The sequence below is a fragment of the Falco cherrug genome, chromosome 12 (genome assembly GCF_023634085.1).
Source record: "Falco cherrug isolate bFalChe1 chromosome 12, bFalChe1.pri, whole genome shotgun sequence".
NCBI classification, from domain to species: Eukaryota; Metazoa; Chordata; class Aves; order Falconiformes; family Falconidae; genus Falco; species Falco cherrug.
The window spans coordinates 1,210,023-1,232,928 of NC_073708.1; the positions used below are offsets into that span (position 1 = coordinate 1,210,023).

General features: G+C 47.6%; 1 protein-coding gene across 2 annotated transcripts; it reads right to left on the reverse strand.

Annotated features, from left to right (window-relative positions):
- Positions 1–1,805: 1,805 nt before the first annotated feature.
- On the reverse strand, positions 1,806–16,794 carry LHX9 (LIM homeobox 9). Of its 2 annotated transcripts, none has more exons than XM_055725285.1 (5): positions 16,240–16,794; positions 14,314–14,516; positions 13,111–13,466; positions 7,733–7,935; positions 1,806–6,517 (listed from the first exon to the last, which is right to left on the reverse strand). In XM_055725285.1, the coding sequence occupies exons 1-5, from the start codon at positions 16,411–16,413 to the stop codon at positions 6,260–6,262; spliced, it is 1,194 nt and encodes a 397-aa protein (XP_055581260.1). In that variant the 5' UTR covers positions 16,414–16,794; the 3' UTR covers positions 1,806–6,259. The 2 variants fall into 2 exon arrangements, with proteins under 2 accessions (XP_055581260.1, XP_005440148.1); XM_005440091.2 differs by having other exon boundaries at positions 1,806–3,174; positions 16,240–16,772.
- Between the last annotated feature and the right edge of the window lie 6,112 nt (positions 16,795–22,906).

The following is a 22,906-nucleotide window of genomic DNA, read 5'->3' on the forward strand; positions in this document are numbered from 1 at the left end:
CTGGCAAAATAATCTGTACACTTAGATGTTTCAAGCACTACAATTTTTTTGGTCCAAAGCTATGAAAAGAAAAAAACATACAAAAGTATAAATTCATAACATAAAAACTACTCTGGAAAAATGTTTTACTGTATAGGAGTATCAAAGCAAAAATTATGACAACTGCCTTTGCTAGAAAGTGTAAGCATGGAGAATTGCTTCCTATAGGTTTGAATGACTTAAATAAATATGAAAGTACTGGTTATCTGAAGGCAAGACAAGGATATGTATATAGGTATATGCCGAGATAAGTCTGTGTCAAGTGAGAAACGCAGAAGAATTGTTCAACATTGCAGAATAACTGAATAAAGTCTCCAACACTATAGTAGCTTCTGGAAATTCCAGTAGTATAATTTGTGTCTTGTGTTTGGGTGAAGGAGGAAGAAATATTTTTAAGTCAATTTAATGCATGTGCCAGGTGCTTGGATTAGCAGCTCTGAAGAATGAAGTCCAAAGCACAGAGTGACGTGGCTGTCCTATATATCCTGTCTCATTCTGAAGGTTATGATTTCTTTAGAGACAAGAGAGTAATTTAATCTCCATGTTCACTCAGCTCCTGGCTCAAAGCCCACAGAATCAGAGAGAGAATATTCACCAGTTTCAGTGGGCTGCAGTGTCAGCCTTCTGTTGCTTGACCTGGTCCTGCAAGCCGTTTCTCTGGTAATTCTGAGTAAGATGTTCTAGGACTGCACAATTTGACTTCTTTTTCAAGACCAAGAGTGCAAAGAAATGCTGCATCTAGATGTGGATATGTATCCACCAGGAAGACCCCCAACATATTTCTCACTTGCAACAATCCTGAAAACCTACATTTGTCTTGCATTCTCTCAAATCTTGTCTGAAATCCTTTCTTTCTTTCTTATATAATGCTGTCGTTTCAATATGTTTGCTCTCTCAACGTAAGAGACAGCTCTTTATCTTTCAAAAAATTTGGATTGGCTAATGCAACTAGTCAGATCAATCAGAGCACTATGTGCAGGACTATCTCCAGACAAAGAATAGTGAGTGTTGTTGAGAAAAATCAAACCTCAATGTCTCTAACCAGACACAGAGAAATAAAATCCAGTTTTGCCTTTAATCAGTGATGATCTTGCCATTGACTTCAGTGGAGCTAGTATTCCACCAAAAGTATTTAATTAATATATTTTTCTAATTTAAATGAGGTGAAAAAAGCAGCCCATGGACAATAATGTATAATAGAAATATGCCTTTAAGTATTAAATCAGGGGGAGAAGGAATCCAACTTATTAAAGAATGCAGTGATTTACAAAAGAAAAAGCATAGTAAATAGTTTTTTTCTTGGCCATAAAAACCACCAAGTTCTTTACTGATTTGAATAATTAATGTTTGTAATATTTTCCTATGGACAACAGGGGGAAACCACATTATGGCTGTGACACAAATAATTGCTTTCCTACATTTACTTACTTTCTGCAGTAATAAACACGCATAAGGCTCAGTTTAAGAATTTCACAATAAGCTTAAATTTCTGATCAAGCTGATTTGAATTAAATCCACCATGCTAACCTTTTTCAATAGAACTTTACAACATACTATAAAACTGTTGTTTAAACAATGCTTCCCATAATTGCCACCAATAAATGATACCTTTTTATTGCCGTTAGAACACTCTTGGTTACCGGTTTCCAGAGATTGCTGCAGTAATCTGTGCATAACTTTGTGTTATGTTGTTAATAATTGTAGGGGGGGTTTTTTTAGAATTCAGAAACTGGAAAAGTTTAAGAAAACATGCAAAATGCTGAGGATACATGTAAGTGAAATATTTAATGTCCATCATTCATAAAAGTTACATTGTTTACATAGGGTTCATTAGTATATAATAAAAATGTCATCTTAATGAAAGATTTTCTGGCAAGTCTTTTATATGTTAATTTGTTTAACATACGCTTTGGCTATACAGCTAAATAGGAATAATATATTTTTAAAAAACTTTCTGCAAATAGTTGCTTAACAGTTACAAAACCTCATTATTAAGAATTGGTTATTGTTACACTTGCTTGTTGGCTTGTAAAAATCATCTGTGATTTGGACTGGGAATCTTAGGACCAACTTATTGTACCATACTTGCTCATTGCATAGTGACCATGTAAACAGCTCAGGGATCCACAAATTATATCCTTGTACTCTAAAAGTCATTGAGGATTTTACATACTGTACTGCTTATGTTTTCTTATATTGATGAATAATTTGGGGATTGTTTTATTGTTGATGCTGATGGGAAATTTTTTTAAAACATGTCATTTTTATACGAGAAGTTAAAAAATTAAAAAGTTAACACCAAAAGAAATAATTTTATGCTGTGCAACAGTATTGCTACCTCATTCTTTTTGATTTTAGATATATATAACATATTGGAACTGCACTGTACTGCTTCTTTTCAAAAATTTAAATTAGTTGGAACAATTAGCTATGTGTTTACATAAAGTTAACTATGTTTGCATCAAATAAAATGTTTATTAATGAAAGCTATTATACAAGAAACATCAAAGAGAATTTCATCATACAGAAATGTACACTATATGTGACAGATGGAAAAGTGCATGCAGATTTGTCTCATTTAAAAAAAACGAATTCAGAAACAATAGTACTAAAGTTACTGGGTTTTGATTCCTATGATCTCAAATGAGTGAAAAGTTCTCTTTGAATTTACAAAAATCCATTTAACAGATATGACTAGTACACATTAGCAAGCAAGTGGAATGAATGCACTCAGATTTTATTTTACAAGTACTTGTGCTTGACAAATGTGATTTTTTTTTAACGTAAAGTTTTCTTCGAATATGGGCTGGGTAGATTGCTGCCAGGTTGCTCTGGTTTTATACATAGTTTCTCTAAATTTGTTTTTAATACCACACAATTTGTTGAAGCTTTCAGTTCTGTTAATTAGACACCATAAAATAACATATGTTTTGTTAACATTCAGGAAATGACATCAAGTCTTTTATTTTTATTTTTTGGCTCAATAGATTTTTAAATGTATGATTATCATAACCTAATATTGTCTTTGTCTTCACTGCAGTGGATTTCCGATCAAACTTTTCCCCTTCTTTTAATACTTTAGGGAATTTTCAAACGTCGGGATGTTTGGCTGTAATGCCCCATGATTTGTTCTCCCTGAAAGAAATCATAGTGACAATTTATTAAACTACAGAGCAACCTGGCTTTTCGGGGTCTGCAATTCTATTTTGTGCTCAATATACCTAGCATTAAATCTTGATTCATTTCATCATATTATTTAGGTTATATTTGTCATGCAATTACTTTAGCTGCTAGTTTTCTGGCTTTTTTAGCAGTCTAATAGAGGGTTTCATTATCAAATCAGTGGGGCATTACTTTGCATGTTCAAAAAAGGAGGTTAAAAAGCTAAAATCTAAATTGCACCAGCAGTAGCATATACATTGAATATGAAGAAATTGAAAACCTAAGAAGGAACTATCATATTTCAAAATATTTAAAAGGCTCTGTTTCCGTGTTTAATACCAATTGTTCACAGGTACCATAAAAGCAAAGAGACGCACTGGTACATGTAGGATTTAAATTAAAAAAAAAAAAAAAAAAAAACCAAAAAAAAATCCCACAAATAAATAAAAAAAACTGATGGGAAATAAAACTCCTTAGATTCAAAATGGTTTATTCACACAAATTTAATAGGATATATCACAATTGTTTGGTCCATAAATATTTAGGGGAAATAGTTTCTATACAATGCATTTATCAATAAACAAAGAAACATGGACAATTTTGCTAGACCACTTACTGTACTATAAACACGAAGCTCAATATATAAGATTATTGGATTTATCAACTATATCTGAAAGAGTGCACAACTGCTTTCTATGACATGTTTGTCCCCTCTAACAGGATACACCATAAAAAGAGTTTCAGAAATAAGAGGTAAAACAGTACAAAACTAGTGAGGTGTCAAAAGGGCTTAAAACAGTTAATTTAACAAACAACACATATATCCTGATTTTTCACAAACTTACTCCCAAGGTATATCATAAGGCACATAGTAGAACTGAGTTTTAATTAGTCTACTTAATAAAGTAGATCTCTAGTACCATATATTGTTCTGTCAAAGAACAAAATTTATAAGTATCAATATTTTTACCTGTAAAAGTGTATTAATAAAGATCTCAGCCTTACCAAGGTCGTTTGGTCTGGTTAGTGGTAAATGCCCATAAGGTAATAGAAATAGGAAAAGTCAAGATTTAATATCCATAGAAGATGATAACCATACTTGCTAAATATATAATGGCAAACACACCTTTCTTCTATTACAGTGTTAACATCTCTTCCATCATCTTTTTTTAAAAAATAAGCTACTTTTCTGTGCTAATTTTCTAAAAACCCTGAGCAAAAATTACAATAATGCACTTTAATGTGGGCAGTGAACTGTCAATATGTAACCACACATTTATACAGCCAGAAAGGACACCTTTAAAATATATTAAATAGCCATTTTGACCACCAAAAAAGAGATTTGATGGTGTATAAAAAGTGGGGTATATGTGCAAAGTTATTCTTAACAATCCACTAAAACAAGACATAGATCTTGACTGGTTTTTGTTCGGTTTTGTTTCTGAGACTCTCCACAATCTAATTGGTGTTCAACTACGATAAAAGGATACAGATGAACATTCACCACTGCCCAGACCATTCAGACTTTTAGCTTAAATAAAATTAAAAAAAAGAAAGATCCTACTGTAAACTAAGAAATGTATTCAGATCAGCATCCACAAGGCTTCTGAGTTTATCTGCTTTAAAATTATTTACTGCCAATTCCCATTTTTGTAAGAATTTTTGCTAACATTTTTTTTCTTTTATACAAAGTTTAAAGAGTTAAAGTCTATATTAGAGATATTAATGAACTAAAGATTTTAATTTCATGTGTTAAACAAAGTGTCTGATATAATCTCAGGAAACATCTAAAGTAAATGAAAAATAGTAATGTGTAAAACGTACTGAAATAATTTTCCTTAAACATCTTAATCAAGTATATTTTGCTTATTTCCATTTTCCCTGAAAAAAAGTATGATTTATCAAAACCTCATTTTAACACTATACATGCATACATCTTCTTGGAAATTATTTTTTGTGCTCACTAAAGTAGCTGGGCAACATCCTGTTTGCTTTAATGGTATGCCAACAAGGCCATGTAGCAAACCGCACCTATTTTTTTTAATTCCAAATCAGAGCTGCTTGACAGACAAAAATGAAAAACCCTCCCTGTGTGATATTTCAGATCAGCAGGACCCTTCATTTGTTATTCTGTTGGGTTTACTTTAATAATATTGTAATAAGTGTGAGGTAATTCTGGAGGGTCTTTTCCAGATCTTGCCTCCTTAATGTACAGGCACAAGTTTGGAGACCCACAGCCTGATCCTGCCATCCCTAACCACCAGCACTCTCGTCACGGGGTCTCTCTCTCCAAGCCCTCCATCCAGGCACAGCTTTCAGTGGTGGCTAAGGACATCCCAGCCGGGGACGAACTGGCAGAGGAGCATTTAGCTATCCCAGTGACACTCCCCGGGGCTCAGGGAGGATCAGGCTTGTGGCTAATGCATTAGGAAAAAGCACTGGCACTTCCAGTCTGACTATTTCAATTATTAGTTTAATTCAGTTTGTATTTATTTTCCAACATTTAAAAAAAAAGAAAACCAAAAACCCCACATACAAAACTTTTAGACGCATTATAAAAATAAAATGAAATTTGGGGTTCCTAAATGCTGTAAATAAACATAAAATCCTGAAGCAGCATTGTTTTGGATATAATTAAACTGATTTTTACCTGGTTATCAAGGAGGGAAAACAATCTGGTTGGGGTTTTTTTTGTGGTAGTAATATTTTTTTTCAAGATTCTGGAAATAAGTAACATACAATTTTAAGAGGCACTTACTAGAATGATTCATAACCTTCTCTTCAGTTTTTGAAGAATTTTTAAAAATTGAGTACAATTTAACAACAGCAAATGTTCATTTATTATAGCAACATATTACTTCAAACTCATTTGCCAAGTGGCTGCAGATGCTACACATCAAGCTGTTTATTTTCCCAAATATTTTGTGGGTTTGTTATTTAAAAAAAAAAAAGGCTTGAAAATAATAAAAAATTAATAATAATAATAATAATATAATAATAATAAAGAAGAAGAGTAAGAATTAAAAAAAAAAAAAAAAACAAAAAAAAAACTGAACTGTTAGAAAAGGTTCGTTAAGGTAGTTTGTGAGGGGCTCCCGGATTCGTGGCTGTCCAAGTTAGAGGTCACTGATGTCACTACAGTGATAGTGGGATTGGTCAGGTCTGTTAAAGTGGTCGCAGTGCCGGGTGGAGTGAGTGCGCCGCTGTCTGCTGAGGGCGGTGCCGGAAGTGAGGTGCCATCAGCTTTATCGACACCCCCATTCTCCTGCCGCAAAAGGTTCCTTCTGAATTTGGCTCTTGCGTTTTGAAACCAAACCTGCAAACCAATCCCAATTGATTTCTTTACCGATGCTTGTTTCGCTTTGCTTATTTTTGTCTTTTGTTCTTGCTTTTATGTCATTTTTTGATGTTTGTTTTTGTGTGGCAAGTCACCTAAGTCACTCTATAGATTCATTTGCTGCTGGTGGAACCGGCTCTTTCACAGGTGGGACCCTGTGTACGAGGCCCAGTGCTACAGGTGCTCACCAGTACATTGCAGCCTGGTGTGCAGACCTCATAGAGCAGCCTTAAGAAAAATCTGCTCGGTCACTCACCCAAAGAAAGCAACTTTCTTAATGGCCATGTGGTGTATTCTTAAGTTGTGTCGGTTTGGGGTCAAGACACGTGATAAAGATCGAGGGAAGGGGTGAATGAGCAGATTTTTGCCAAGGCTGAAAGTTTGCCTTCATCATTTTAAAAGACTGAAGAAGGAGCGGTAATTACACCATCCCTATCACACAGATTGTTGATATGGGTAACCTAGTCTTTCTGTTCTGTAAGGTTCACTGAAAATGTTTTAGGTGACATGTAACATAGACAAGGAATTGCTGCTAATAGATTCTCCTACCTCGATCACTGCCCTTCTTTGGCACTCTGCATATAATACACACCTCGCTTTACCTTCATGGAGCTAGCACACATCATATAGGGATTTTTTTAAAGGTAATTCACTAGGCTGTCCTTCACAGGGAAGTGACTTTTTACTGTGTGGGCCCATTAAGGTAACAGCTGTCTGACAGGCATTGGGAAAGGGAGCCGGCTGGTTTTGGAGGATCATGTTGGTGAAATCTTGCTTCCTACACATTGGGGGATCTGCTCACTGAGGGGCCACATTAACAACTTCAGGGGAGCCCAAAGGCTTCACCCAGTGTGTATAAAATCAGTAGATTGGCTACCTCTACCCTTAATAAGGTCACCACAGAGAGACTACAGGTCCCAGGATATCTACTGGGCTGGTAGACTCTGGAGCTGGTTTCCTCACGTTGAGGCTGTCACTAATTACAAATCACATTTTAGTATTTGGCTGCCTTGGAGTGGTAGGGCATACATTCGGCACTCCTGCCATGTAATACCTTACCCCTCTGCACACCCACTAGGGACACACCTAGCAGAAGTGTTTCTACATGCATTGCTACCATTACACGTAAGGGAAATGCTATTGACTGGCAGGGGTAGGGGAACATTCTGTCAAGCCTGTGATGTGGCTTCTTACCTGCAGAACTCTCTTGGTCAGGCCTGTTTTCTGGGCAAGCTGCTTGAGGTCCTTGGCATCTGGGTTGTGGTTGATAGCAAAGTAGGACTTCATGGTACGAAGCTGGTGGTGTTTGAAGGAGGTGCGCATGCGCTTTGTCTTCTGGGATGGGGGATAAGGCTGCTGGTCTCTGTCCAGGTGATCTGCCTCATTCTCATTACAACCTGGTCAATGAACAAAATGAAACAAGGTGTTAGTGGCTATGCATTGTGTAGGATAAACAAACCAAGGCAGAAATCTTGAGTCATGTACTGTTTGGAAGGAAGGAAACAAGTGAGAAAGGAAGGAAAAAGGGAAGGGCTAAGATGGTGCAAGGATAAGTATGATGTGGTTATTAAATAAGACAAAAAAAATCCAGAAGATTACCTTTTCCTATTCTTAAAACATGCTATGTCCCCTGGGCCTGTACCTACTAAGGGCAGACTTAGAAAGTTCTCTCTCCTTTGGCATTTATTTTCAAACAAGTATTTTCCCTGTGGTGATGGTTTTGCTTTGGGCGCTGAAAGAGTCATTTGAAATCTCATTCAGATTTTGAAATCTCACTCATTGAAACACTCTTAGCTTGAGAGAAGCATAAAGGTCAAACCAGCATTTTGAAAGTTCCTGACTTTTTCCCTAAGTCACAAGCACCTATAAAAGGAGATGTACAGCAGGAAGGTTTGTTATGACAGTTCATCAAGAAAGCATGAAATCTAGTGGGTTTTTGCCAATAAAATAAATGCTTTTGGACTCTGCCTGGGAGTTTATATGAGCTGCTCAAAGACCTTCATCTGTAAACCATGTCTAGAAAGCAGTTGCATCAAGGCTTGATTCAGTCCCTCAAACTCAATCCAAATCAGCAGTAGCTCTTAGTTGGTAGTGATTTAGGACACTTCTGTGAGCAACCAGCTAGTGGCTCAAAACTTTGAGAGAATTTCCCTGCTTTCCCTGAATCAGGATTTTCAAAGTGTCTCTCAAAGATGAATTTGTTTCTGATTACACTTTTATGAGTGTGAACGTACACAAGACTTGCAGCTGTTCAGGAACCATGGCATCATTACTTTATATTGGGGAAAAAAATAACAGTATTGGCAAAAAAAAAGCAAGACAGGCATCTATATTTTTCTTTTCATCTTAAAAAAAAAGGGGGGTTACCAATTTATAGGATCTCATTTTATAGAGATAGGTCAGTCACACAAGAGAAAATGAATGATGTCATCATAGCAGGGAATATTAATTAAAGAACAGCTAATTAAAAATGTTTCAGAATGCCTGTAAACTAGACCAAGTTTCATTAGTTGCTCGTTTGCATTTTTTAACTGCTTTGCCATAGTTATTGGATTATTTACTAGGCCTAGTTGATCCCTACTTCTCAAAAAATAAAAAGGAAGGGGGAGGGAGAAGGTGAAAGAGGGGGAGCACACAATGCAGAGACTGATGCTGACAGTGCTAAAAACAGAGTCAAAGCAACTTGAAACCAGGAGAAAATAAAAAGCTTCTTGAAGGTTTTTTCTCTTTTGAATTGTAAGACAAGTCAACATGAACAGACGCCAGTAAGACAACACTTTGACAGATAATCAGGTGAATATTTAATTACAGCTAGATTCGCTTCTAGTCTTGGTAAGAAGTATCTGCACTTTCAAAGTAAGCTGACACTTCTGAAAATACCAGGGGTTGAAAATTGCCTTTAAAACAATTTCAGACCAGATTTGGATTGTATTTACTCCTTGTTTTCACAAGCAATCCCACTGCCTTCAGTCAAACTACGTGGGCCGTAACTTATGAGCTGACATAAATCAGAGTACCAGACTTCAGTCCTCAGGTTTTACTTCAGAGAGTTGCAAGCTGTTTGTTTGTGTAGTTTTCTTTGGGTCACTCAGGTTTACAGCAGCAAAGCAAACTTCCTTGGGCTCCCTCTGTCCTGCTTACTGCCTTTGTTTCTGTGATCTACTTTTCTGTCTGTGATCTACTTTATTTTGGCTTTTATTTTCAAGAGAAAACAGGAAGAGGGCTCCAAGCATCCTCAGACAATCCTAGTTTATACAGTGATTAGCTCATTCTCTGTTTTACATGAGTGAAACAGCATTATGTGGTTTGGCCACCTCACAGAGCAGAGTTTTACACTATCGCCTGGAGAACTAAGGGGAAGCAAAAAATCAGGCAAGACGTTATTGCTCATTTCTTTGCAGTGGGACTGGGGGGTTGTTTAATTTTGCTTTGGAAAGAGCTAGAACAGTTTGCTTTTTATTGCCAAGAATTCTTCAGCTGTACTCTTCGTAGTTTTTCACACACACACACATACACACGGAGACATATATAATGAAATAAGTAAACAGCTCTTTGAGTAACAGCTGCGTAAAATATTTTCCTATCTTCTTCACCATCTCATTTCTATATCCTGTGGGCTGTAAGTCAACACAGTTTCCCTCAAATTACATATTAATTCTATGATATAAGAGGTAATATAGAGAAAGCCTTGAATGTTTTAAGTACTTTTGAATAGTTTCTTCCATTTTTCACATTAATTCCAGACAGCTCACAAGTATGAATGGCTTTTACCTCATAACGTTTTGAGTTATTTATCGTTGTGTTTCCACTTTACAACCGAGGAGCCGAGAAACAGAAATTAAACTACTAAACAAAACAGAGACTAAAAAGCCTGTTGTAGACCCGGCAGCAGAATCTGATTTTCCATTCTGGCCCTGTGCTCAGCCCCCCACAGCAGAACGCGCGCACCAGTCCGAGCCAGGTACTGCCGGGTCGCTTGCACACACAAGTGTTTACGCTCAGCGTGGTGAAGTTATTAGCTTAATCAGAGTTTCGGGTTTAAGGGTTGGGCCCGTTTCCTAGCGTGGCTTGCCATATGGGTGCGGGCACCCTGGGGCGCGGCTCCCACCGGACAGCGGGCGCAAGAGCTGGGCCGAGCCGCGGCGGGCTGGGAGGCGGAGCGCTGCCGGCCCTCGGCTCCGCTCCAGCGCGGGCAGGTGGTGTGCGGCCAGGGGCGCCTGTGCCCCACTGGACCCTCCCCGGGCCGGGGAGCCCGGAGCGGGATCGGCCCCGCGGGGGCTGCGGGAGCCCGGCCAGCCCAGCCCGCCCTGCGGGGCACCGGGCCGGAGGAGCCCGCGGAAGGGCTGCGGGGCCCCCCTGCGGGTCCCACCCGCCTCCCTTCTCCCTCGGACGGCGGCAGCTATGTATCCGACCTTTCATTTTCCGTGGACCGGTTGCCCTTTGTAAACGATTACGTGCAAGAGCAGTTACTGGATCACAGGGCACAGAATGAAAACTGCGTGCAGGAAAGCTGCTGCCAGATATTTAAAGATATTTTTTTTCTTTCGAGAAGCGTTTTCATCCACTGCAACTCATTTCGTAATTGCTAGATACTCGCTTTCCTCCCCCTGGGTCTGGAGCGCAGTGGGTTGGAGTCGTTTGCACCGGATGCACGGTTTGGCTGCAAACTGTATTTTCTCGGGACCATGTGTCAACCCTGGACATTGCTAGATAATATTTTAAAAGAAAAAAAAAAAAATCACAGCCCAAACATATCAGATTTCTCAGCCACCTAGCCCCAGCCCAAAGCATCAGCTTGAGCGTTTGTTGCTTTGGGCTTTTTTTCTCTCCGTTGCCCGGAGAATTGTGAGATCTCAATGCAGTGATCTGGATTTTCTTAATGGGTAGTGCTTTTTAATCTCATTTGGAATCAGTGGTATTTCCTTTCTGCCCCGTTGTTGTAAAGAAGGAGAGTTTTAAGACTAGCAGACAAAAACTACGATGGCGTTCGCAAACAACGTCTCTCTGGAGTCCTGACCTGGAGTTTAAGAGGTGTTCTATCATATCCACAACTTTTTTTTTTTTTTTTCCTCGATTTCTGGTCCTAATTCTAACGATAAATTGTCCCTAGAGCTATTTCCGTTTAGGGGCCTGGGGAACGTGGTGATGGTGTGCGATCAGAGACAGCGCAGACCGAAGAGAGGGCGTAGGGGGACCCGCCGCCCGAGTCCTGGCTGCGCTACAGGTTCACTTTTCTTTAGCCGCTTTCAGCATTGATTGGAAACCGCTCCGTAGCCAGGGATTCCAATGTCATCTTCAATTAACAAGGAACAATTAGCGCAGTGATTACCCTGGCTCCAAGGTCTACGCATCAGAGGAGATGAAATAGCCTTGCACAGCTACCCAGTTCCCAGCTGAAGCCCGTTTCAGACGCAGCCCTAGAGGAGGTGCCGGGGGAGGGATGGGGGGCGGCGGGGGGCGGTGGAGGATTGCTTGTGGATCGCTTGTGGATCTCGATGGCGGCGGGCTGAACTTGGGTGGAGGGGAGAGAACTCGGGGCCGAAAGCCGTGCACTTTTACCGACCCGCGTTTGTTGGAAGGGGCGGCCCCGAGCCCTCTCCCGGCTCCCTGGCGCAGCCAGCGGTCGGCAGCTACGCGCGGTCCACGCCGGAAGCCCCCTGCCCCGGCCGGAACGGCTCTCCATGGGGAAGCCCTTTGCACCGCTCCTGCTTCCCGGACGCTTCTTTCCTCCTTACCGTCCGTGGGGAGCTTCACTTGCACTGAAATAGTTTTTGGAGTGGGTAGCTCGTTAATTCGGATTTACCCTTACTGTTTTCCTCTTCCGTCTACTGAAACGCCGCTTAAACTGCTCGACCATACCCGAAACTTTTACCTCTGGCCCCTAACACGGTGTGTTCAGACACGGTTTGGGCACTTAAGTGACTGGAGTTCGGGAAGGTAATTAAAACAGGGCAACACTTGTTTCTTTCCTACCGTTGAGATAGCAGAAGCCGTTCTCCTTAACTGCATTTGTTAGGGCTTAGTTACAGGGAACAAAATTTATTCGTTGGCCTGATGTACAGTTTGATCGTTTATGTGCCAGTAAACAGAATTATTTAGCCTGAAGAACTAATTACTGTAAACTGAATGTCTAAATCGAGTTATGTCCATACTGCGTTGGCATTGTAGGAGCTATATACCCTAACCTTTATTCTATTTCTTTTTTTCCTCGATCTGCCCGGTTCCTTCTAATTTGAGGTCTCACTGGTGAAGTGCTTTTTGCTACTAAAATACAAATAATGATAACGGTATCTCGGAGGTTCCTATTGAGAAAGGGTGCTGTGGTTTTAGGGCTGGGATTTTTTTTTCTTTTTTTTTTTCTTTACCCTGGGAAGTGGCTAAGTTTGGGTGTTTGACATTGATAGGCAAAGACAACCTTTGAGGAGGGCTGCTGTTAGCTTTCCTGCAAACGCTCCAGCCCTCAGAGGGCTGTTTGTTTGATTTTCCAGTGGTTAAGCAGGATGCCTAGCCAAGGGAGCCCGAGAACGCGTTTGCTGGAGGCGCGGGAGCGAGGGTCAGCGTGCGGTGCCCACCTGAGTTGTAGCTGACGATGTCCACTCCCAGGGCAGGGCTCTTTCGTTTCCTGGGCCTCCCCTTCTGCACTGTGCCAGTGCCGTTGAAGTAAGGCAGGGCCAGCCCTCCGCTCTTGGCAGCCAGCTCGGTGTAGCTCAGCTGAGGGGGATATTCTCCTTGCAAAAGGGACTCGAAGTGGGCCCTGCAGTAAACCAGGTTGTCCTTCATGCCAAAGTGATCGCCTGTGGTCAGAGTCTTGTTGCAGGTGGTGCAGGTGAAGCAGCTCAGGTGATAAACCGACTCCCTGGCTCTCATGACCATTTCAGAGGCTGAGATCCCAAGGTGGCAGCGGGCACATCTCTGCACGGAGAACCTTCTGAAGGAAACAGAAAAGTGGGCATCACCTAGCAAGGCAAAGGCAGCCTTGCCCCGGTGCCGCCCGCCTCCTCTCCCGGTCAGGGGCTGTCGGCGGGGCGCCGGTCCCCGCCAGGGTCGTGCCCTCCCCGGCCCCAGCACGGCCCCTGCTGCCGGCCGCGGCCCCCGGCCCGCGCCGGGACTGGCTCCGGGCCCACCACCGGCGAGCCGGCGCCGGGGTCCCGGGGCAAAGGCCGCGCACTTTCCGCCGCGCTGACCTGTCCGCTCCGCACCCTGCGCAGCGCCCTCCCGCCGCCCGGGCGCACGGAGAGCGGCGCGGCGGGGCACGCCGGTCCCCGCTCCCCGGCCCTCCGGCAAAGGCAAGCGGGGCCGCCCGCAGCTGAGCCCCGGGAAGCTGTAACGCACAGGCAGCGGGTGCCCGGTGCGGGCCCCCCGCGGGACAGCGGCGACGCTGGGCAGGGGGCGGCGGGCTCCTGCGGGCGAGGGCTCCGCCGCCCCCCCCGGGCCCGCTGCCCGGCCCGCGGGGAACCAGCAGGCTGAGGGCGGGGGGAGCTTTCGCTGGGTCTTACGCTGGTATTTACGGAGGGAAAGCGCGGAGCGGCGGGAGACCCGAGGTCTTCTCCTTCGCCTGTTTGTGCACCGCCACGCATTCCCCGTCGGCGGGTCCCCTGCTGCTCCTATCAGTTTGCAAACGTGTGAGAGTTTTGGAGGGGACACGTTTCCAGGATTAAGGACTTGCTGACTGCGGCAAGCTACCTTTGAAAGCCCACGTGAAGAAAAGAGCGTTTCGGTTCGTAATGCCTTTTGAGGGGATGCGCTTTTGAACCCGTGGGGACTGGTTGCTGTACCTGTAGTAATCCTCCTTGCAGTAAATACTGCCGTCCTTGGCAAAGCAGGTGAGTTCTGACTCCAAAGCCAGTTTACATTCACAGCACTTAAGACACCTGAGGTGCCATTGTTTGTCAACAGCCAGCAGGTAATATCTGTCTGAGATCTTCCCTCCACAACCAGCACACAAAGCAGGCTTCTCGGGGCTCATTGGGGGCATGTTCTGCAAAACAACCACACCACAAGGGGATGAGACAGGGACAGACAGGCAGGGCGGGGGACGGGGTCCTGGCAGGGCCCGGGGCTCGTACACAGGGACTGCTCCCCGGGACCCCTCTGCTCCCCGCGGGAAGCGTGAGGGGCAACCGGGACCATCCCCCCTAGGAAAGCGTTTGCCGGGGTTCAGCTTTCCCGTTTGTCCCGTTAACGGGCTCCCAGCGATCTAACGTCACTTCGGTGGGCGCAGCAGCCGCTCAGGCCTCGGCGAGCCAAGCAGAGCTGCTCTCCCCTGCGGGACCGTGGGCGAAGCCTCCAGCTCCCCCTTACATTGGGCGTTTGAATCCTGGGCGCCCCGCAGGAGCGGCATTTTAAAGTAGGCAAATAGCGTTTTGCTGCAACAAAAGTTTATGGCAGAGGGTGCAGGCTTGCGCCGATTTCCCGGTAAATTTTCACCCGTGCTTAGCCCAGCCAAAACCTCGTCTCTAACGAAAGCCAGGCCGTGTAAAACAGAAGAGAAAGGAGACAGGTGGATGGTGTAAAGACCGGTGAGCACGGACGCTTACCACCCGGCCAGGGCAGTGGACAGAAAGGTGGCACACGCTGCTTTCAGCTAAAACTAGCATCTTTTAAGCAGTAAACTTCTGCAAGTTCCCGTTAATCTCCTCCCCACGAGGAGTGTCGCTCGGGACAAAGGGAGTCGGAGGGACAGCGGAGACAAAAGCTCTGCCCTGAAACTCGGGGCAGCGTTTGCTGATAAAGTAACGGGGGAAAAAAAGCCTCTCGAACAGTTCGTTCTAAAGTCGCAATTGTTTTAAAGTGGCAACTCCGTAATCATTTTCCAATCTGAAGTTGTGCTCCTAGCCCCTCTTCCCCCCCCCCCCCCCCCCGCCCAACAATTGAAAAGGCGAGTTGAATTTACATTGCAAATACTCATATAACAAAGCGGGAGTTTATTTAAGAGAAGGGAGGAAGGACTCCGTGGATCTCAAAGCCTGAGAGCAGTTTCCAGGCCGTTACTTTATGTGCAGAGCCTTGTGCGCGACCGGCGGAAGCCCTACAAGTCAGAGAAAGGAGCTGTGGCTCTGCAGGACGCCCAGCGTGGCACTCGGCTCCTCGCCACCCGGCAGCACGTTTCTGCAGACCCTGGGCCTTTGGCTAAGGGAAGCGGAGATGCTACTGCTCAGCAAAGGAGCCGGCGGGCAGAACGTTCGGAGGGAGCGGTGCCGCGTTGTATCGATCCCGCACCTCAGACCAAAAAGGGTTACGAAAAGTAAGCGGTGGCGGTTTGCGGTTTAATTGAGGAGCTGCCAGGGGTGCAAGGAAAGCAGAGCGCACCCCGGGAGCTCCGGCTGCAGCCCCGCACGGCCGGGGCAGAGCGGCCGCAGCCGGCCGAGCAGGGGCATCAGTGCTCCGCTAGAAGGGCTGAAAAGCAGCCCCTGTTCGCATCGAAAATATTTTACCCCCGTTACTCCAGAGAGCACACGCAACGACATTGATTAGACAACTACAGAACTGAGCCTGGCCAGCAGAGCAGCCAGCACTACGGGTGGGATTACAGGGAGCCTCGGAGGGGTTTCTACAAGCAAGGGGAGGCAGGGAAGGGGCAGGGGAGGCAGGGAAGGGGCAGGGGAGGCAGCGTCTTTCTCTTCCCCAAGGCCAGGGTCTGTCCCGCAGCGGGTCCGTGCTTGCAGGGATTCCCTCTCAAAGAGTGCCAGCTCCTTTCTTACCGTTTCTCGGCCGTTCATCTGTCCCCCTTTGGCCAGGCGGGACTCGGTCTTGGATCGCCTCTCCATCTCCTCCATGATTCCTTGGATATGGCCTCCGGAGATCCCGTGGAAAAGCATGGCTGGGGGACGGAAAGGACAAGTATTTTCTTCTGCTCTGCACCCCACTATTTCCATATACAGACCCCAGAGTCTTTAGATCATCCAAAATGTTTACACCGAGGCGCACAGCGCAGGGAGGGAGGTTGCAATAGGAGCTTCTCTTTGCACAAGCACCGAGGGCTTCCTGAAGATGTGCAGAAAACAAACAAGGGGGAGAAAATGTAATAATAATTAATTTTAAAAATAAAATAATAAAATCGAGCTAAAGGATCTGTTACTGTTCTGGAGAGCTGGGGCTCCTGACTGGAGAGGCTTGGACCTGGGGCAGTAGAATTGGTCGGGAAAGGATATAGTTTTGAATACAAAGAAAGCAAAAAGAAGTGCTATTTTCAGCAGTCCCTGGTTGCTTTAAAGTTCCCAGTGCCTGTAGGTTGGATTTGGGACTGCTGCTTTCCGGAGCTCTGTCCAATTTGTTAAGAGACTAAAGCCAGCCCATTTTTGATAATTTAGTAGGAGGAGTTCTCTCCCTCGAGCTGCCACTGATTTTTATTCAGACAACAAAGACCTGTCATACTCCTCTCAACCCCTAGTGATGGGCAAGCAGTGACAAACATTACGGTCGGGGCGGTGGGTGGGGTGGGCTTTATTACCTCCCCCAAACACAGAGTCCCGGGAGTTGGTGGCGACGGCGCCCGGCGCGGGGCAGGGTGGCCCGGGGGCCCCGCTCCCCCCGGGGCCGCGCCGCGCCGGGGAAGCTCCGTCCCGCGGCCCCTGGGGCTGGCACCGCTGTCCCCGGCTCCGCCGCGGGAAGGGGAGCGGGAAGCGGGAAGCAGGGCGCCGTGGCGGGGCAGCTGGGCGGGCGGAGCGGCCAGACCGCTCCCCGCGCCCCGGGCGGCAGCACAGGGGGCGGTCAGGCGGGGCGGCGGAGGGGTGCCCGGCGGCAGGAGGGCACGGCTTCTCCCCGCGTCCCGGCCGGGCCGAGCGCTCACCGGGCCCGACCTGCCCTGCCGCCGCCGGGGAGTGCCGACCCGGCGGGACCCCCGCCCGCACCCGCAGGACCTCCGCAGCCTCCGCGGGCAGCCTGCGGGGCAGCCCCGGCCGCGCACGGGGCGGGCGGGCGCGGTGCGGTGCGGTGCCGCCCCGCCGGGGCTCCCTCCCCTCGCCCGCTCCCGGCCACGGGCCGTGACCGTTCATTGTGTGCAGGGGACTGGGCGATGCATTCCTTCCCGGCTAATCTCTCGCTGTGCTCCCCCCCTCCTTTTTCCCTTTCTCCTACTTACTTTTCACACCACTCTTCCTTGCCTTTCCCTGGAACAGCTGCCGGCTGTTTCCTGACACCTCGATCCCTACTGAAGGATCTTCCTGGCGGCAGTTCTGCGCTCCCTGTTCCCTGGGGGACGCTCCACACCAAACCCGAGCGCGACTAGTGAAAGAAGTACCCCAGCCCCCACTTCCTTTCCAAGGCATCCCAGAGACATCCTGAGGGGCTCCTCGAGTCACCTCTTCCATGTAACCCAAGATTCAGGCGGCCGGTTTCCTCCCTTCTCTTTCCCCCTAAGTAGCTAAAATTAATGTTATTTGCAGATTGAATGTTGCTACATTCCTCCGGGTGCCAGAATACAGATCATAAAACTCAATTTCACACAACGATGAAGTCAATCAAGTGAAATAAACCGGGATTTTTTTTCACTGTTGGCACACTAGACCCTGGACAGCAGGGCTGCTATTTACTGTAAGTAATGTAATTAGCCCTTTTGGATGGAAATCAATGTGTTGTATATGTGTGTGTGTGTTTTAATAAGAGAGTAATAGCTATAAAACCAACGAGACTCAATGGGGTAAGGGAATCACCCTTAAAATGGGTAGATCCCTCCACAAGCCGTAGTCTCCTGCAGAGCATTCCCGGTCGGGGGGTGGGGGGTGGGAAGAAAAAAAAAAGGGGGGGGGGGGGGGGCCGGAATCTCTGTGTGGGGAAGGAGGAGGGAGATAGGCTTTCCTTGGAGAAAACGGGTCAATTAGCACAACAAGCCATCGCGACGAAATAAACAAGGTGATTCAGCCCGGGATGCAGGAGCTGTTTGCTCGGGACCCTCCTTCCCGCCGTCCCCCCCGCGGCGCCCCGGCTGCTCCGGGAGACGGGCCCAGCCACCCCGCGGCGGGACAGCGGGAGCCCACCCGCCCGGCCCGGCCCGGCGGCGGCGCCCGGGGAGGGGACGCGGCTCTGCCGCGGGGAGGCGGGGTGGGGCGGCAGCGCCCGTGGCCTCGCGGGGGGCGCCAGAGCGGGGAGGTCGGCCCCGCTGCGGGGTCGCCCCGCGCCCACGGGTGGCCGCAGGCATGCGCCTACCTGCCGTGGGCGGCCGCGGTGGCTGGTGCCGGCGGAGGTGGGACAGTCTCACCTGGAGACGAGTTCATCTCCCGCGGTTCAGTGTAACCTTCCCGCTCCGCGGGCACGTCCCGGGTCTGGGGTTTCCCCTTTCAACGAACTGTTCCCTGTTCCCGTCCCGGTACCCTCAGGGGCGATCCCCCGCCTCAGCCGCAACCGCCCGCCCCCGCGACCCGGGCCGCTCCGCGGACCCCCCTCGGCCGCGCTGCCGCTACGCGGTCCCTGCCGGGCTGAGGCGCCCGCTGGGAGGGGTGTGAGACCCCGCCGGGGTGGGGGGCGCTGCGGGTGCGGGCAGCGCTCCCTTCGGCCCCGCTCGCTGCAGGGCTGAGCCCCGCGCTGCCCGCAGGTGCAGCCGCCCCGCGCCGGGCCGCGCCGGAGACAGCGAAAATAGCCTTGTTAAAGTCCCATCTGTGCCCTAGCTCGACGGCGCCGTTAGGAATAATTGGGCGGACTCATAACAAAACTCAGAAATGACTAAACCTCCTCGGGTTGGGCACACTTAATTAATTAGAGGGTCCTTTCTTTCTGCTCCATCAGGTACGGTTAAGGATACGCTGCCAGCTACTGCTGCTCCAGTAAAGGAGGCCAGGCGTTTCCGAGACGTATCTGATTAACGTCCTAATGTTGGCAGACCGCTTCTTACCTAAAGGGACACTAAAAGTTTGTTCCCAGCATCAGACGTGACTTCTCCGTTTGCAGCAGGCCTGCCGGAGATCAAGGTGGACCTGTCCCCGTGCTCCTGGGATCGCTCCTCGCCGCAGACGAGCCGGACTGGCAGCGAGCGGCTGCCCCCGCCGCACGGGGGTCCGCACGGTTCGGCTGCTTTGCTCGGGAAGGGGAGAGAAAGGCTCACAGAGAACGCGACAGGGAACCTAGAGTCCAAATCTGCCCGTTTATCCCTCACGAATCCTCTTGCATTAGCACTTCTCCCCCGAACGCCGTTTCCCGTTGAGGGGTGCCTTTACCTCCCCTGGCCACAGCGCCTGGGGACGGAGACGTTCAGTATCCCGAGCGTTTTAGCTGGGTGCCGGGCGCTCTCGGGGGTCCCGCTCCGTGCGGCGGGCCCAGGCCCCCGCACTGCCGGGGACCGGGGGCTCCCGGCCGGGGACTGCCGCAAAGGGGGCGCCCTCGGTGCCCGGCCCGGGCGGTGGCGCTGCCGGAGCCTGCCCCGGGGGGGCTGCCCCGGGGGGCCCGGGCGCTGGCTGGAGCCGTTTCCACCATCGTAATCAGCGTGTGCCCTGGCCAGATTTCAGCGTGCGGTCACTGGGACCCGCCGTGCGGTAGAGCCCTGGCTCTTCCTGGCCACGGGCGACCGTCTAAAGCCCATTACAGCGTGAACGATCGTGCGTTTAGCTCTGAGGATTTAGGACAAGGTCTACATGCAAATTAATAATTGACCAACAATAATTAGAAGAAAGGGGAGGGTGTTCAGGCGGGGGTGGGGGTGGGGAGGAGGGGGAGTTCTTTAAGCAGAAGTGGTTTGGATTTGCTCGGTCCCGCGTCAGGCCGGTGGTGCCCGGGATCAGCCGCCCCCGCACCCGGGCGCAGCCTCCCGCCTCCTCCCCGGTACCTGCGCTCCCCAAGGCACTTCAGTCTAATCATTTCCAGAAATTTAAAGCCCGTAGTAATAACAGCAACAGGATTACCATCCTGCTGCCTGCGAGTCGGGTGGGTAAAGCCAGGTCTATTTTTAAATCCTGACGCTATTTTCTGCTCTACGAGCTTGTGGTAGAGTATAGTGCTATTAATGATCAGCCTCGCCTCCCTGTGAAGTCCGCGGCTAGTCCAAGCCATCTAGACACAAAGAAGGAAAATCTGAATAGAGTTACATCTCTCGGCGGTGGCATCAAATGTAGCGAATGTCGTTTTCAGCACTTAAACGGGTCGCGTTTTTTTGAAGAGCCCAACGTTGCTTAAAATTCCCCTTTGGTGTCAGAAACAGCATGTTTTCCCATCACCATCCCTCTCCTGCCCCGAGTCCTCCCGAGCTACCGCAGCCCAGCTCCGGGAGCACCGCGCCGGGGCAGCGGAGCCAAGCGGTGCGGGGTCGGGACGCGGCCCGAGCCCTCCCGGCCGGGCTGCCGGGGCGAGGGGCGAGGAGCAGGCACGTGGCGTCCTCACCCCCAAACATCATAGAATTAAAAAGCCCGAACCTCCAACGCGCTTGTACTCCCGGTAATCTGAAAACGTATCAATTAAACCATGTATTCATTTGCTTAAGGAGATGATATTTCGCTAACAAACAATTGGGTGCTTTGCATGGTAATCCCAGGCACATATCTCCATAGCCGAGCGCTGTGACTGACCACAAACCAGTGGTCACCCAGCCAGAAGAAGGCAGGAGAGACAGATTATTGTCTGACACGAAACTGTTCACCACCAAGGACCTCGGCATTGTTAGCTTCTTAGTTGTCTGATATTAACCGTAATCTCATTTGCACTTCGGTTGTAATTAAGCCATTGGAAATCATCATATTTTGCTGGTTTTAAAAAGGACTGCTTTACAGGCTAGGTTCACAGACAGGTGAAAGGAGCCATTCCATTACCAAAAAAAAAGAGAGAAAGAGAGACAGAGACAGAGACAGAGAGAGAAAAGATTTTTTTTTAAAGAAAGAAAAAAACCCACAGGCTTTTTTTTTTTTTTTTTGCCTTTTTTATTATTTTTAGTGATCTGAATGGCTCAGTCTTCCCAGGCTGCTATTTTTCTAGATTAAACCACAGATGCACCAAATGTTGTCTGCGAATACACCTGGGGAAACGACCATTCTGTGTTGTTTTTTTTTAAAAAAACAGCACCACGCCAAAGAAACACCCCGCAAATGACAACCTTGAGGTCTAAATAGCTGCATTGCTATGGAGGCTCATGCAGGAGCTTACCTTGAGACCTTAGAAGCTTCTTCGAAAATTGTACGCTCCTTAATGAGTGATGAGGGACGGGTTTTGGATGGAGAAGAGACGCAATGATCTAGCCAGTAGATGGAGGTTGTTCCTTGTTCCTAGCAAAGGATCCCTATGTTAATTAAAATAAACAAGCTGCTTGGTGGAAAGATTCCCCCCCTTCTCTCCCTCTCTCATTTCCCCCTCTGCATAGCCTGCAATATAGAATTGACGTGAATTTCTAACCTCTGACCTCGCACCAACATACACTTATACCTGCCTTTTATTTTCTATTTGTTTCGAAATATTTTCCAAAACAAAATAAATAAATAAAGGAGAAGAATGAATGAAAGCAAAAATAAATCCCACCTCTCAATTTTGGCTGGTTTGCTGGATTTTCTTGATTAGCTGTCTCAGCTCCTCGGTAATCAGGTGAGGTGTTAATGGGGAGCTGGTTGTAAATAAAACTAATAAAGCAAAGAACATATTAGGGAATTAAAAAAAGGCGAGGACTGAGAGGCTGCTAAAAATATTGTGGAGAGCCGAGCGTTTCCCCATCATGTCGCTTTTTTCGTTCTGTGCTTATTCACAGCTGAGCAGCAAACCCCGTGTTGTTGCCATCTCTCCACATTTTTTTTTTCCCAAATCGCACTGAACCAGCCACGGACTGCCTCAACCCTTCCTACTTTCATAAAAAGCCTCTCAAATGGAGTCGCTAAACAGCAAACTTCAGCCTGATCTGATGTGATATGATATACGGATTCGCGGAGCAACCTCGCTTTGCCAAACCCGATGAAACTGTGAGTTGTCATGCAATACACGCAGTCAGACCTGGGATAATTGTGAAAGCGAACCCAATTTAACCCATTAGAATAAAATCAGATGCCAAGATGAATCGGAATCATTGCTTCTTAGGTGACAGTACTGATGACAATTGATCCACCGGCTCAAAACAATAGGAAAATAGGGGCTCGGGAGTCATTGCTCCTACGGGGAGTCCCCTGCCCGGGGGGGGCGGGGGCCGCGGCCGAGCTGCGCGGGGGCTGCGCGGGGGCTGCGGCCGCGCCGGGGGTCGCTGCAAGGGCCCTGCGGCCGGGGGCTGCTGGAGCGGGAGCGCGGGGTGACTTGCCGCTTTGCTTTGTTGGCCTGTTTCTCGTAACTCCTGTGACAGTCCCAGTTCTTCTCCCCTGCGCCATGTGACCCCCAGGTCTACGTGGCCAGCTCGGTAATCTATTAAAAAGCAAAAAAAAAAACCAAACCCAAAACAAAAGGCCAGGCAGGGACGCTGATGGTCTTCCTTGTGGTCCG